The sequence below is a fragment of the Lissotriton vulgaris genome, unplaced genomic scaffold (genome assembly GCF_964263255.1).
Source record: "Lissotriton vulgaris unplaced genomic scaffold, aLisVul1.2 SCAFFOLD_2061, whole genome shotgun sequence".
Taxonomy (NCBI): Eukaryota; Metazoa; Chordata; class Amphibia; order Caudata; family Salamandridae; genus Lissotriton; species Lissotriton vulgaris.
Genome location: NW_028247843.1, coordinates 382,284 through 397,602, shown reverse-complemented (window position 1 = coordinate 397,602; position 15,319 = coordinate 382,284). Strand labels below are relative to the sequence as shown.

The following is a 15,319-nucleotide window of genomic DNA, read 5'->3' as shown; positions in this document are numbered from 1 at the left end:
ACAGGCACAACCCTCTGAGGCCAATGACACCCTCAGCCCTCAGACCTACAGGCACATCCCTCTGAGGCCAAAGACACCCTCGGCCCTGAGTCCTACAGGCACACCCCTCTGAGGCCAAAGACACACTCAGACCTACAGGCACATCCCTCTGAGGCCAAAGACACCCTCGGCCCTTAGACCTACAGGCACATCTCTCTGAGGCCAAAGACACCCTCAGACCTACAGGCACCTCCCTCTGAGGCCCGAGACACCCTCGGCCCTGAGTCCTACAGGCACATCCCTCTGAGGTCAAAGACACCCTCCGCCCTGAGGCCTACAGGCACATCTCTCTGAGGCCCGAGACACCCTCGTCTCTGATACCTACAGGCACCTCACTCTGCGGCCAAAGACAGCCTCGGCCCTGAGTCAAACAGGCACACCCCTCAGATACAACTCCGAGGTCTAAAGACAGCCATACACACACATCCCTCTGAGGCCCGAGACACCCTCGACTGTCACCCCCACTCAAGCTCTCACCTGCCCCGACCACGTGCTCGGCCCTCTTCGCTGGGAGCTCCGGGGCCCCTTCCGGGTGGCTTCGTGGGCTGTCACCGGACCCCTCTGGCAGGGGCGAGTAGTCACCGTGTGTGGAACGTCCACCGGGGCCCCAGCTGAAGTCAGGCTGCTGTCGGGACGGGGAAGGAGTGGAGTCCGGGCTGGAGCCCTCGGGTGAGTGGCTCTTGGATGAGGGGCCCTCGTCAGGCCCCAGCAGCCCGTCCTCGGCTCCTGTCTCCGAGGCCGCCATGGGCCGATATGAGGGAGCCCGCCCCGGGGCGGGGCGGCGGCTCCACCTGACCCTCCTGATCTACTTTCACTTTCGGTTCCGGGTCTGACCGCGCTCTCGAGGCCCGGAGCACTGGGGGCGCGCGGCGATGCTGAGGGGCCCAGGGCCCCCCGATCCCGACCCTCGGGGCCGGCCGGCCCCCACCCCGAAGAGGCCCAAGCTGTACCGCGGGCTGGAGGCGGAGGCGCTGCGGCCCATCCCCGAGTCCCAGGCCCGCAGGGGGCGCTACGGGGCGCGGGTCCTGAGCCAGGCGCTACAAGGGTGGAAGGATCTGGAGGCGGAGGGGGGCGACGGTGAGTGGAGGGGGAGACCCTGAGCAGGCGGTGAGAGCCAGGGGGGGGTGGAAAGAATGTGGTGATGATGGAGCCCCCCCCATGGGGGTGATGAAGGGCCCCCCACCATGGGGGTGATGAAGGGCCCCCCATGGGGGTGATGGAGGGGCCCCCATGGGGGTGCTGGAGGGGCCCCCATGGGGGTGATGGAGGGGCCAAGGCGCTACACGACCCTAGTGCTGAGCGAGGCGCTACAAGGGTGGAAGGACCTGGAGGTGGGGCGGAGGGGGGCGACGGTGAGTGGAGGGGGAGACCCTGAGCTGGGGGGGGGGAGGGAGACCCTGAGCTGGGGGGGGACACCCTGAGCCGGGGTGGGGGCAGGGACACCCTGGGGGCGATGGAGGGGACTGTGACGCTACATGACTTTAGTGCTGAGCGAGGCGCTACAAGGATGGAAGGACCTGGAGGCGGAGGGGGGCGACGGTGAGTGGAGGGGGGAGTGCCTGGGCTGGGGGTGAGACCCTGACCTGGGGGTGAGCGGGGGCCACGGTGAGGGGAGAGGGACCACCCAGGGAGTGATGGAGGGGGACCACCCAGGGAGTGATGGAGGGGGACCACCCTGGGGGTGATGGAGGGGACCGCCCTGGGGGTGATGGAGGGGACCGAGGGGCTACATGACCCTAGTGCTGAGCGAGGCGCTACAAGGATGGAAGGACCTGGAGGTGGAGGGGGCGACGGTGAGCGGAGGGGGAGACCCTGAGCAGGCGGTGAGACCCTAAGGGGGAGAGGGGGGAGTGGTGATTATGGAGGGGCCCCCCATGGGGGTGATGAAGGGGCCCCCATGGGGGTGATGGAGGGCCCGAGGTGCTACACGACCCTAGTGCTGAGCGAGGCGCTACAAGGGTGGAAGGACCTGGAGGTGGGGCGGAGGGGGGCGACGGTGAGTGGAGGGGGGAGACCCTGATTTGGGGGGGGGGAGACCTTGAGCTGGGGGGGGGACACCTTGAGCCAGGGTGGGGGGCAGGGACACCCTGGGGGTGATGGAGGGGACTGTGGCGCTACATGACTTTAGTGCTGAGCGAGGCGCTACAAGGATGGAAGGACCTGGAGGCGGAGGGGGGCGACGGTGAGTGGAGGGGGGAGGCCCTGAGCTGGGGGTGAGAGACCCTGGGTGGGGGTGAGACCCCCAGGGGCCGGGGTGGGACCCTGAGCTGGGGGTGAGACCCTGAGCCGGGTGTGAGACCCTGAGCCGGGTGTGAGACCCTGAGCCGGGGGTGAGACCCTGAGCCGGGGGTGAGACCCTGAGCCGGGGGTGAGACCCTGAGCCGGGGGTGAGACCCTGAGCCGGGGGTGAGACCCTGAGCTGGGGGTGAGACCCTGAGCTGGGGGTGAGACCCTGGGCTGGGGGTGAGACCCCCAGGGGCCGGGGTGGGACCCTGAGCTGGGGGTGAGACCCTGGGCCGGGGGTGAGACCCTGGGCCGGGGGTGAGACCCTGGGCCGGGGGTGAGACCCTGGGCCGGGGGTGAGACCCTGCGCTGGGGGTGAGACCCAGAGCTGGGGGTGAGAGCCTGGGCTGGGGACTGGGAGTGATGGAGCGTAGAGTGGGCGCTACATGAGCCTAGTGCTGAGCGAGGCGCTAGAAGGAAGGGGGGAGCCTAAGCTGACGGTCATGGTGATTTGAGGGGTTAACCACTGGGGGCCTGGGGTGAGGGAGGGGAGCCTCCTTGAGATAGAGAGAGATTTGTTTATAAAGAATATTGGAGTCGTGTGGTGTGGAAGGGGTTGGCATTTATGGGAAGGGGAGGGGGCAGGAGGCGGTCGCCTCCCTCCCAGTGTGCGCTCCTGACAGAGTCAGAAAAGTGCCAGAGAACGGAAGCAGGTTGTGGAGAAATACATTGTTTACATTGTAACGAGAGCTTGTTTTGTTTAAAAAATGTTTAATGCAAACAAAGTTTTAGAGGTAAATTTTCCCCGCTAAAAACTTCGTCGTCCGCCAAAGAGAACAATTTTCAAAGTGCAACCGTTGTCTTATTTCCGGCAGCAAGTTCGCTGTTTGTCAAACATAAATAAAGGCAGAGGTCGAAAATAAATGCTCGCTTTGGAGAATGTAACGACTGTTCAGCCAGTGCTGGATTCGAAACAAGCATTGGCTTAGCCTATAGGTTTTGCCTTTTGGAAGTGAAAGCAGACCCACTAGTTAGCCTTTGTTTTCTTCAGCATCAGCAGGTGTGATAATGCGCATGCGCGCTCAGGTCACTGATAAGCTGGGGAGGCGGAGACAGAGGAACAAGGAAATGCAGCTCAAGCAGGGCTTATGCGGGCTGCTGACTCTTGGTTTGTCAATACCTCGAAGCCGCGGTCTAGTAGCAAAGACTTCAAAACTCCTTCCGGTGTGCCTGGTGGCCCCCTGCGAAGAACCACTGACACATTGAATGGGAGTAAAATCTAGATTCTAGACCTTTCATATTGGTGTATTTGTGTTTTAACCTAGTGCTACTACTGAGAAACCTTTGTCCAGACAGGGTCCCCATGAGCAGCCGGCGTTCATATGTAAATGACGTTGACATGGTGTGTGTGTGCCGGTTCTTCATGGGATGCCAGATACAAGCTCTCCACGGCTATGGAAGTGCCTTCCCAGTGTGTTCTTGCGGTTTGAGTGTCTGCCAGTTATTGCAGTATTACCCTTCTACCTGTGTCTGGTACTCGTTTGCAACATGCACACGTCACTTTTCTCTTGTGACACACTGTTTGCTACCTCTTACATTTTGTGTGCTTTCGATACTTGCACAAGTGCCACCACTGCCTACATAACATTTGTTTTTGTGCCTGAGTGTCCTCCATTTATTGCAGTATTATACCTCTACTTGTGCTTTGTACGCCTTTGTAACTTGCACACTTGTCACTTTTTCCTCCTGTAATGCACCGTTTGCTACCTCTTGTGTTTTGTTTGCTCACAAGTGTCACTTTTGCCTCATGTAACTTAACGTTTGCTTTTGTAATTTGTTCACCTGTACTTTTCTCCTCGTGTATCAGTTCTGTTCCTATTGTGAAGCGCTCTGACAATTTCGGGGAAAGTCCGCGCTGCGCTGTATAAAAACGCATAAAATAAGTGAAATAAAAAAGTGTTGTGGCTCCGTGGGGCGGCTGGCCCTGCAGCTGAGGCCGGGGCCAGAAGGAGGGAGTCACCCGGCTGGACCCGGCTGATAGAGCCCCACAGACCACCGGCCCGCTGGGTGAGCGAGATAAAGCTTCAGCCGGGGCGCTGCCGGGTCCCTGTCTTGCTCGATGCTCAGAGGCCGTCTTCTAAGATGCAGCCAGCGCTGCCAAACCCGCACGTAGAGGGCAGGAGGCTACTTTAGTTCCTGTGTGCAGCAGAGAAAGACTGTGCCCTTAAGTAACACACGGTTTGTAGCATTTTTAGAATAATATTTTATTTCACCATCAGATACTTTTAAAGCTACCGCTCGTCGACTGCTCAAGCACCTGATTGCGTTTTGCACGTACTTCTAGCATTGTCAAACATTCCTTACATTCTATTTACAATGTATTATGGTGGTTTATGATTTTAATGAAATCAAATACAAGTATTATGACGTGACATGACACATGGGGGCAGATGTATCATTACCATCATTTGCGATTCCCAAAAAGCAATTTTTTTAGAAATGCTATTTGGGAATTGCACATTGGGATGTATGTAGAAGTTCGCTATTGTTTAGCGATTTCTTAAAATTCCTTAATTGCGATTAGCAAATTGATAATCGCAATTAAGGAATAATTTCCCATTCATTTCCATGGGCCAGGAGGCCCATAGGAATGAATGGGAAGTTATTCTCAATTTGCGATTCGCAATTTGCTAATCGCAAATTGAGAATAATTTCAAGGGTGCAGGGGTGTCCAAAGGACACCCTGTTGCACCCCTGAAATATGCATGGGTGCACATGTGGCGCACATACATGCCCTAAGGGCTCACACGGCACTTTGAAAAATGCAAAAATGTGCATTTTTCAAGGAATTCGCAACTTACCACCAATTAGAAGTTGGTGATAATTTGGAGCATTTTACAAATTTTTTTTGCTATATACATTGCATTTAAGGAATCGCAAAATTTGCTAGTCCTTAAATGCAAATGCAAAATAAGGAATCGCAAATTTTGCGATTCCTTATTTTGCACCAGATTTTGCTACATACATTCCATTTAGCAAATTCGCATTTGCAAAGGCCGAAATTCGCAGAATTTTGGCCTTTGCGAATGCGAATTTGCTTGATACATCTGGCCCATGGTCACTTGTAGTATTTGCGACTCTCTGATAAACACAAAATAGCACGGATAATCCCTGTAGATTGAATGGTGCTGACTCGTGTGTTTGAAGATGACGAATGTGTGCTCATTTGTAGCAAGTGCATATGCAAACGTCGTTGGCTCGACTTCCGGGAGGGCAGTTTTCGCCGTTTTTGGCTAGGTTTCATTTACTAAATACATAAGCAAATAGAGCTTACGTGCACTTGACTTCTGTCTCTGAGAGTTGAGCAAATGTGACAAGTTAACAAGATTTAAAGGCATTTTTATTGTTCATTCACTTTGTGAGCAATAAAGATGCTTTTGATTCTTGCTATCTTGTCACAAGTAGGCCTCTTTCAGAGGCAGAGGACAACAGTCAGTTTGTCTTCTGCCAGAAAGGGTGAGTGGATCCTAAAAATAGCTCGTCCAGATGAAATCTGGCTCCCAAAAGAAAGTGGATTTTTCCAGCCATGACTGTTGTATCTACTTTGTGGGCCCTTTTACTTCTGTTGTTACACAGCATGTCTTATTTAGCCTGGAAGCACTATTTTCTTTCATGAGTTTCTCCTACTGCAGGCACAACATGCTTCCCTACAACATTCAGCGCGTCATGCATGCTTTCATTTTCCAAAACAAACACAAGGAGATGATGAACGGAGCGCTGAAACTTTTCAGACACTCACCCTCAGTCACAGATCTGGGTTTAATCCATCATCATTCTTTAACTCACTTCACCACCTCAGTTTAAACCCAGCTATATGCAAATCAGTCTTGACCCTGTGCCTCATGGTAACAGTCCAGCCCGAACTGCCAAGCCATGTCTTCCCTGGATTGGAAACAAGCATGCTGGGACCAGTTTCTGGCTGTTCAGCCGTCATCAGCCAGGCTAGCTTGAATCCAGTGGCAAAGTGAGCAAGGGACCCAAGTCTCGGGATACCCTCCCAACTTAGGGCAAAAACGAGGAGACGATGGACGGAGCACTGAAACTTTTCAGACACTCGCCCCCAGTCACAGATCTGCTGTGTCCCTGATTGTGTCATATCCAAAAGAGTGCCTGGGCAGGCGGCACTACTCTGAAGCTGAAAATTGAACCCAAAGGGAACTAAGTCACTGCCCCATCATCATTTGTGGATTAGGGAAGTACCAACGGTGGTCCCTTGACCTCTGACCCCGCCTACCTCACCCTGTATCGAGGAAAGGGTCTGTGATCCTCAGAGACCATCCGCATTGGCGAAGCCTGTTAACAGCTGGACCCGGGGAGTGGCCTCCATAGCTGCTACACCAGATACCTGAGCCGCGGAGCCTCCATACTCACACCTGGCACGTCTTCCTCCCAGGAGGAGGAGGAACCAGACAGGCACTGTGGGCCCTGACCGCAGCCGGTGGAGGACTAGGATGATCATTGGTGAGACTTGCATTGGGGCTAAAGACTGGATACTGCGCGCACAAACTCTGAAGCTAAGAGAGGTTGCACGGCACCTGCGCGTGAAACCTGCCACAAGACACTTAAAACAGAGTTAAAGGGAATGTGGGGAAAAGAGGGAGCTTGGAATCTGGGTACAGTGACTTAGCGCCAATGTACATAAAAAATAAGGGTACTGAGTTTGGTTCTTTTTTTATTTATTTTTTGTCTTTTTTTTTTGTTGTTTTAGTGCAACTTAATGCTCTAGCGTTGGCCCAGGCCACAGTTGTCTCTTCTGGGCACTACTTCGCATCCTCTCCAGGAGGAATGCTCGCTGCAGCAGTCTTTTCATTTACTGGACATCATTGATTGGTCAATATTTCCAACTCTCTTTTTTGTTTCCTAGTAATTTAGTTGTGTGGCTCCTCAATACCCGCACACTCTGTGCTTGGTTACTATCACATGTTTCCTTTAGCTTCGGTTCCCAGCCGATGCCACCAGGAAGGGACCTCCTTGGGATGCACCAGGGCTGCCGGGGTCCAGCTTGTTTTTTTACCCCCATGAGTTTATCTTTGAGTGCCCCTTACTCAGCTCTGGTTTGGGTCATGCCCCCTCTTATGTTTTGTTTTTTTGTTTTGAAATATATTTTTATTGCAGGAATTAGCAAATTGTTACATATACGACCAGCAGTATAAATCCAATAAAATCAATGAAATACAACCCACCATCCCCCAGTAGCATGTACCCATATACAGCCATTCAGCCCACAACCCAACGGCCGGGCGGCGAAATCCAATGGGGGTACAGCAGTGAAGCAAAGCTGGTCCGGATAATTCACTGTCCGTCATCTGCTTTTCTAAACAAGCCTACAAAACCCCAAAGAAAACCCCTCCCATAAAACACTATAACCCAACCCCGCCATCAGTGTATGGTAGCAGCCGCAGTAGGATTCATGAGAGGACCCATGAGGAGAGTATCAGAAACATGAATTGCAATCGCCTAATGGGACTCGGGGCGAGCTGCTCCCTCACTGTCAGAGTCGCTGGGGGCGCAATAATCCCTGAGGGCCTGCACTAATGTTTCCCATTCTAGCGCTGCCTCCTGTGCCTTCTCGTTATGCTGTCTCCCAGCTAGTTGGTATCTCAGCGTACTTTCACCCGCTGCCCACTTCAAGAGTTCGCTGTGCCACCTGCTCCCAGTCGGACCAGCCCGTGCCTTCCAGTTCCTGGTCACCTCTCGCTTAGCTAGGAGAAGCCCCAAATCAATGAATTTACTGGAAATTTTGTTTTTGGGGGTATGTGGAAACCAATGGAGTCCCACTGCCGCATCAACCGATAAGGATCTCCCTGTCACCTCCTCCAGGGTCTTCCCCACTTCCTCCCAGTAGGAGGACAATCCCGGGCAGGCCCACAACATATGGAGGAGGTCTGCCTCCGGCGCCGGGCATCTAGGGCAGTTCGCCGAGCCCGTGGCGAAATACTGTTGGATTTTCGCCGGAGTCAGATATGCCCTATGGAGTACGTAATAGTGGACCAACTGAAAGCGGGCATGGCGCGTGCCCTTCCAAGCCCGCCGCACGAGTTGGGACCAGGTCGTCTCCGGAATCTCCTTGCCTATGTCCGCTTCCCAACGGGCTCTCAAAGTCGTGAGGGGGGTCAGCCCCTCATTGATCAGTCTGCCGTAGAGGCAAGTGACCGCCTTCACCGTGCCCGCAGACATCATGACGTATTGGCACACCGGAGACGTAGGGGGCTCCTCTTGCCCGCATTTCCAGTGTGCCTGGATCGCTCGGACCAGGGCCGAGTGCAATAGGAAGTCTCCGCGGGGGACCTCGAAGCGGTCAATGAGCTCCTGAAAGGGCAAGAGCGCCCCATCCTCATAGAGGTCCCCAACCAACTGCAGTCCCGCGTCCTCCCAGTCCGCCAACCGTGACCAATCACCGCCATGGGGCAAGGCCGTCAGCATCCCCAAAGGTATTTCAGGCGCATACGGTAATCGCAATTGGCCCCGGGCGTGGGCTCGGTTCCAACACAGGCGAACGGTCTTCTCCTCCAGCGACAGGTCTTGCAAGGCCAAGCGTTGTCGTAGCGCTATGAAGGAGAGAACATGCCTGGCTGTCCCGTACCTCTCCTGTCCTCTGGGCCCCGGAATTCCCTGGCGATCTCCTGGGTGAAGGTCTGGAGCTGTGCCGCTAGATAGTATTTCTCAAAGTCCGGCACCGCAAGCCCACCCTCGGCTTTCGGCCTCATCAGGGTCTTGAGGGCCACTCTTCGGCGGCCCGAGCCCCAGAGGAATCCGACTATCATCGACCATAAGAGTCTAAACGTGGCCGGCGGAATCCAGATCGGTAGTGCCCGGAAATAATACAACAACCGGGGGAGCGCCACCATTTTGAGCAAAGCAATCCGCCCCGCCATCGAAAGCGGTAACGTAGCCCAGAAGTCCATACTACCCTGCAGCGCTCGACTGCATCTGGCAATGTTCCCGTCTAGGAGGTCAGATGGTTCATGGTAGACATACACTCCCAGGTACTTAAAGCAGTCAGGTTCCCATCTAATCTCTCTATCGAGAACAGGGCTGGGGGTGCCTCTGCGAACCGGGAAAAGGCATGTCTTAGCCCAGTTCACCTTGAGGCCCGAGACCTCCCCAAACGCCATGAGCGCCGTCGCAGCCCCATGCAGGGCAACAACCGGGTCTTCAAGGAAGAGCAACAGGTCATCGGCATATAACGAAATGTAGTGCGGGCCCGACGGTGTCCAGAAGCCATTATAATGGGCCCCCGATCGGAGTAGCAGCGCGAGAGGCTCCACCGCCAGCGCGAAGAGAAGTGGGGATAACGAGCAGCCCTGTCTCGTGCCTCTCTCCACCGGGTATTGTGAGGAAATTAACGGGCCTGCCCGAACCCTGGCCGATACAGAGGTATATAAGACCGTGGTCCATCTGATAAAACCCTCGCCGAGGCCGAACCGCCGTAACACAGTGTGCAGGTAGTCCCATTCCAGGCTATCAAATGCCTTCTCTAAATCTACCGATAGGACCACCGGGCACGGAGCGTCCACGAGCGGTTCCCCCAGCAAGCGGAACAACCTACGGATGTTCATGGTCGTGTTTCGCTTGGGGATGAACCCAGCCTGGTCCTCATGTACTAGGGAGCTCATGTGGCCCAGCAGTCTCGAGGCCAAGATGCTGCTCAGAATTTTATAATCGACTGTCCGCATCGATAAGGGACGATAGGACGCCGGATCTGCCGAGTCCCGCCCCGGTTTGAGGAGGGGAACCACTAAGGCCTTGCGCATCGAGCCGGGGAGCCGTCCAAGCCTCTTCGCCTCTCTATATACGATCACCAATCTTGGGGCTAGGAGATCAGCATAGGCTGCATAAAATTCTACAGGAAGGCCGTCTAGGCCCGGGGTCTTATTCCGCGCCATCTTTTTAATGGCGCTGCGGATCTCCCCCAGTTCGATATCAGACCCCAGGGCTTTCGCTACGTCAGGCTCCACCGTTGGGAGCTCCAGGGGCCGTAGATAATCCTCGAGAAGGTCAGGGTCTCTGGCAGAGCGACTGCGATACAGATGGTCGTAGTAGTGCCGGTAGCAGCTCAGAATCTCAGGCTGAGTGTGCACCACGGTCCCGTCCGCCATGCGCATGGACGTCGTCAGTGAGGTCTGGCGCGTAGGGTTAGCCAGCCACGCCAGCAATGCGCTCGACCTATCCCCCTCTGCGAGGGACCGAACCGTATAGGCCTTGTAGTCGAAGCAGCGCAGCCGCTCGACCTCCGCCGCCACCGCCTCCTTCGCCTCCGCCGTGCGTCCCTGGAGTTCAGGGTGTCCGGGGCGGCGGAGTTCCAACTCACGGAGCCTCCGATCGGCAATGTCTAAGTCATCGAGGATAACCCGCCTCATACCTACCTTCTTGGTGATGCAATAACCCCTCACCACCACCTTAAAAGCGTCCCATTCCAGCGCTCTCGAGCTCGCGGTGCCCCTGTTGGACGCGAAGTACTCCGCGATCTTATCTCCAAAGTCCGCTTTGAATACAGTGTCCTCGAGGATCTCGGGACGTAACTTCCAGGTGGGCACCGCAGGCGCCCCAGGAAACCAACGAAGGGCCAGCAGGAGGGGGTTATGGTCCGAGATGGTCCTAGTCAAATACTCGGAGCGGACCGCCGCTGAAACCAGTTCAGCCGAACCAAGAAATCCGTCCAACCGAACGTGTAACTCATGGAGGCCCGAAAAGTAGGAATAATCTCTAGTGTCGGGTTGTTGCGCCCTCCAAATATCCGTCAGACCCCAGCGCAACTGCCAGTCCCCACGACCTTTAGCCACACGGCGGACCGGAGAGTCAGGGAGGGGCGGATGCGAGCGGTCGGTCTCCACATCCACTACTGAATTGAAATCCCCACCGAGCAGGAGGGGCCCAGTGAAAAAGTGGGCCAACGAGCCCGATAACCTGGAAAGGAAGGCAATCTGGTCCATGTTGGGTGCGTACACACAGCAAACGTTTAGGTCCCTCCCCCCCATAGTGCCCGATATGGCCACGTAGCGTCCCTCTGGATCTATCATTGAGTTTGTGACCTGGAAGGGAACCCCAGCTCTAATCCAAATTAGCGCCCCCCTGGCATACGCGGAGTACGATGTGTAAAAGACCTGCCCCCTCCACCTACGCTGTAGCGCCGCCCCTTCCGCCTTGTTCAGATGGGTCTCCTGCAGCAGCGCCATTTGTACTCCCCTACGCACTAAATAAGCGTGGACTTTGTGCCTCCTAGACATGGTGTGAAGCCCCCGTACGTTCCAAGTAATACATCTCACATTAGCAACATCAGCCATTGTCCCATATTGTTTGTGCAAAGTCTCCCCATCTGGGTCCCAACAAAGAACGAACAACAATCAACCCAGCACTGATGGCGGCCATTTTCCCCAACCAAAACTCAACAACTCTTATTCCAACCAAACCCCTGCCCACCCTCCCCAGAACAGGACCCAAATAGCACCATCCAGTTCCCATCCAAACCATGCCCTCAGAACTCCCCTTGTCCCCAACTAATCCTGCGGTCGCCACCGTAGGAAGGCCTTAAGGGCCAGGTGCGGGCTGGGTGGTGGCAGTGGGCCCTCGATGCCCTGGCTACCAGGACTAAAGCAAGCCCAAAACAGTATCGGAAACCCTCGGGGCAAGAGCAAGGCACCCCACCCCCCACTTCTCCGGAGATCATGATCAACCATCGGCTCCCGCCACCCCCGCTTCGGGCCCCCACCCAAAAGGATGCAGCTCACCCCGTCAACCCTGTCCATCCAGAAGGTCCTCAACCGATTTTGGTGTGATCACCGGCGTGTGGACGCTATCCGTCACCGAGTCCTCCGAGTCCGTCGGCGCTCCCTCGTCACCAGGGTCCTCTTCTTCTTCAATGGTACCGTCTCGTGAACCAGATGGTGCAGATAACACCTCCAACACTCCCTTCCGCTCCGTCGAAGTCTCCGCAGTTGAAGGTCCGCCCGACCGGCCCCAGCGACTCCGTATCCTCTTAGACCGCCGTCGCTGTCCTGGCTCCACCGCTAGCTGAGATGCGGAGGTGAAACCATCTTTCCCAGCTCTATAGAGTTCAAGCCAGTTACAGACATCCTCCGGGGTATCAAAAAATTGAGTCTTGTCATCGACAATGATGCGGAGCTTTGCAGGAAATAGGAGCGAGTATTGGATGCCCTCGCTCCGGAGCTCGCGCTTGACTGCCAAAAATGAAAACCGCCTGCGTTGGGTTTCATAGGTGTAATCCGGGAAGATGTTCACCTGGCTGTTCTCCACCTTAAATGGGCCATTATGTCTGGCGGCATTGAGGATGAGGTCTCTGTCGCGAAAATGCAATAGGCGTGCCACCACCGGACGCAGTGCACGGCCCTGTTGTGGTGGCCTCGCTGGGACTCTATGAGCTCGTTCAAGGGTGTAGAAGGAGGATAAACCCTCCGGGGCCACCGTGTCTCGGAGCCAGGCTTCCAAGTAGGCCACCATGTCGCCATCCTCGATCTTCTCCGGCAGGCCTACCACTCGGATGTTGTTGCGCCTGTTACGGCCTTCCGCATCTTCCGCTCGCTGTTCCAGGGCAGAAATCCGGGACAGGGCATCTTTCATTGTCGCGGCCAAGGTTCGCTGCGCCGGCTCCAAGGTTTTCACCGAGCCTTCCACGTCCTTGACCCTGTCCGAAAGCTTGCCGTGATCCGCTCTAAGAAGGCCCAGGCTCGTCGCCACCTGGGCAATGTCCTGCTGAAGGGCCGAGCGTGTGGTCGCGATCGCCTCCAGGACGCGGTCAAACTGTTGCTGCAATGGTGCTCCACCAGCACTCCCCGGGTCTCCACGGTCCTCTTTGTCCGGGGCCTCCGAGTCAGAGGCGGCTGGGGTAGTCCCCTTGGCCCCTCTTGGTTTCCCCATGTCGCGGGAAGCGCACAGTGTGGACCCAGGCAAAGGCGCCACCGAGTGCGGGTGTCGGCTATGACTCTCCCGATTGCTGGCCCTCGGGCGGAGGGCTGGCGATCCTCTTCTCCAGGGCCTGGTGGACCTCCACAGTTTCGGCTCGCGCCACCACCGCGTCGTCGGGGAGCACTGAGGAGGAGGCGGAGACACTCGGCGCCAGGCCGGGCAGGCCCGTCTGGTTAACGAGGACCCGGAGCGAGGGTCACCGACCCCACCAGAGACTTTGTGGCGCCAAGGGGTTGTGCTTCCCATGGGATCGGGTCGATCGGGGAGATGCAGCCAAGTGCTGTGTAGGGGGTCGGCGCCACCGTTAGGGCCTCCAGGCGTCCGTGTGCCGAGGTCCACTATGGTGGGGGCATCCGACCATCCAGGCGCAATCTCCAATGCCAGAGTCCCAACAATTCAAAGTCCAGATCCTCACATCCCAGGAAGACAAAAGGGTGGAGGGCGCGCTGCAACCCGCGATGTTCCTCCAGTCTAATGGTCCCGTCCGAGGGGACAATGGGGTCCGGGCGCCATGTTGGGTCGCTCTCCTCGGGACCACAAACTTCGATTTTCCGGCGGATCACCACTCGTCCGGGCTGCGCCAGGTGCCTCAGCAGGTTCCAGTCGGGCCGATCAACAGGTTGCGGGGGTTAGGGTGCCCCACGGCCTCCGATTTACAGGATAATCCCGGGCTCAGTCCCGGAGCCGAGCTCTCAGGCGACCATCGCCATCGGCGCCCAAGCCACGCCCTCATGCCCCCTCTTATGTAGCCCACAATGTCATGCATACTCCTGCCTCTCTGCGCAGTGGGCTTCCCAAAAGCAAACCCATGCCGTGTCCGAAACCCTGGATCCACACCGCCCCTTCCTCCTGCATTATTCATTGCTCCACTAATACTTTGCTCTCCCTCAACTCAGTGGGTAAGCTCCCGTCTGCACGCCCGTTACTGCCTTAGTCATTCAAAGGCTACTTCACGTGCCGTTGTTGCTGCTTCACTTCGCTCAGGCCTCCTTTTATCTCTACACTCTTGACTGGCAGAATCCACTCCGGCTTCTCCGTTCAGGCACCTCAGGCCTCCTTTTCTGGTTTAAATCCAATATTGTTCTCCTGTCGGGATCTTCTCTCACAAACATCTTACTTCTAGACTCTTTGATCTTCCGCAACCAACTTTATTGTCAAGTCTGGATCTCCTCTTCATGCTTATCCTCTTCCTGCTCCTTCCATGGCCTGATGTCAGCTGTTGTGTACTTAGATTTCTACTGCTACAGTCCAGATTATTTCTAGCACACTCTAGTCATTCTCTTCTTAAGTAACCCACTGATCATCGCTGATTTGTGGTAACTACTGCCCCATTTCCCTTCTTCCCTTTCCCCCCCAAAGCACCGCAAAACATGTAAATAAACAGTCATCTCAGTTCTTAGAATCTTACTTTCTGCTGAGCCTGGTTTCTGATTGGGGTGGGCGGTAAACTCTGCGCCTCCAGCGGAGTGCACAGAGTTTTGCCCAATCCGCTTGGAGTGTGAAGTTCCGGATAACTCTGCCAACTGCCGAATGGCAACGTTGTTAGTGCTGTGCAGTTGAACAACGGTAAGTCGGTGAGTGAGAAAATCAAGTGCTAGATCAGCTGTCGGCGAAATTTCTCAACACGGGCGGTCGCGACAGCTCACTACTGCTCGCATTGAGAAAACTGCTGCTTGCGTTTAAAACGATTTAGAAAAGGGGGTGGTGATGAACAGAGTGTCTGAGTTAAACAGACCACTCTTACCCAGTCCAAAGATCAGGGCTTGATCCATCACCGTTATTTATCTCACTGCCCCATCCCAGCTCAGAACCTGGCTATATGCAAATCAGTCTGTCCCTGGCCCAGTGCATCATGGGAACAGGGCAGACTAAACTACCAAGCCAATTCTTCACCAGAAAGGAGACAAGCTACCGGGAGCTTGTTTCCTTCCCAGTGTAAGAATTGGCTTTTGTAGTTTGGTTTGCCCTGTTCCCATCATGCACTGGGACAGGAACAGACTAATTTGCATACAGCCAGGTTCTGAAACTGGGATGGTGCAGTGAGCTAAAAAACGGTGTTGGATCTAGCCCTGAT

General features: G+C 55.6%; 2 protein-coding genes across 3 annotated transcripts in view; one reads left to right on the top strand and one right to left on the bottom strand.

Moving 5' to 3' along the window:
- Nucleotides 1-784, bottom strand: part of LOC147665015 (uncharacterized) — a gene marked incomplete at its 3' end in the record, with an annotated part of 55,261 nt that extends 54,477 nt beyond the window's left edge. Inside the window, exon 1 of the mRNA XM_086949818.1 lies at nt 517-784. Coding sequence (XP_086805944.1) covers nt 517-784 — 268 coding nt within the window. The remainder of the gene's footprint in view (nt 1-516) is intronic.
- Nucleotides 785-843: 59 nt separating this feature from the next.
- Nucleotides 844-15,319, top strand: part of LOC147665014 (C-type lectin domain family 2 member B-like) — a 57,607-nt gene continuing 43,131 nt past the window's right edge. Inside the window, exon 1 of one of the 2 annotated variants that reach the window (XM_086949821.1) lies at nt 844-1,116. In XM_086949821.1, coding sequence (XP_086805947.1) covers nt 912-1,116 — 205 coding nt within the window. In that variant the 5' untranslated portion in view covers nt 844-911. The remainder of the gene's footprint in view (nt 1,117-15,319) is intronic. The other variant, XM_086949820.1, reaches the window with a different exon arrangement.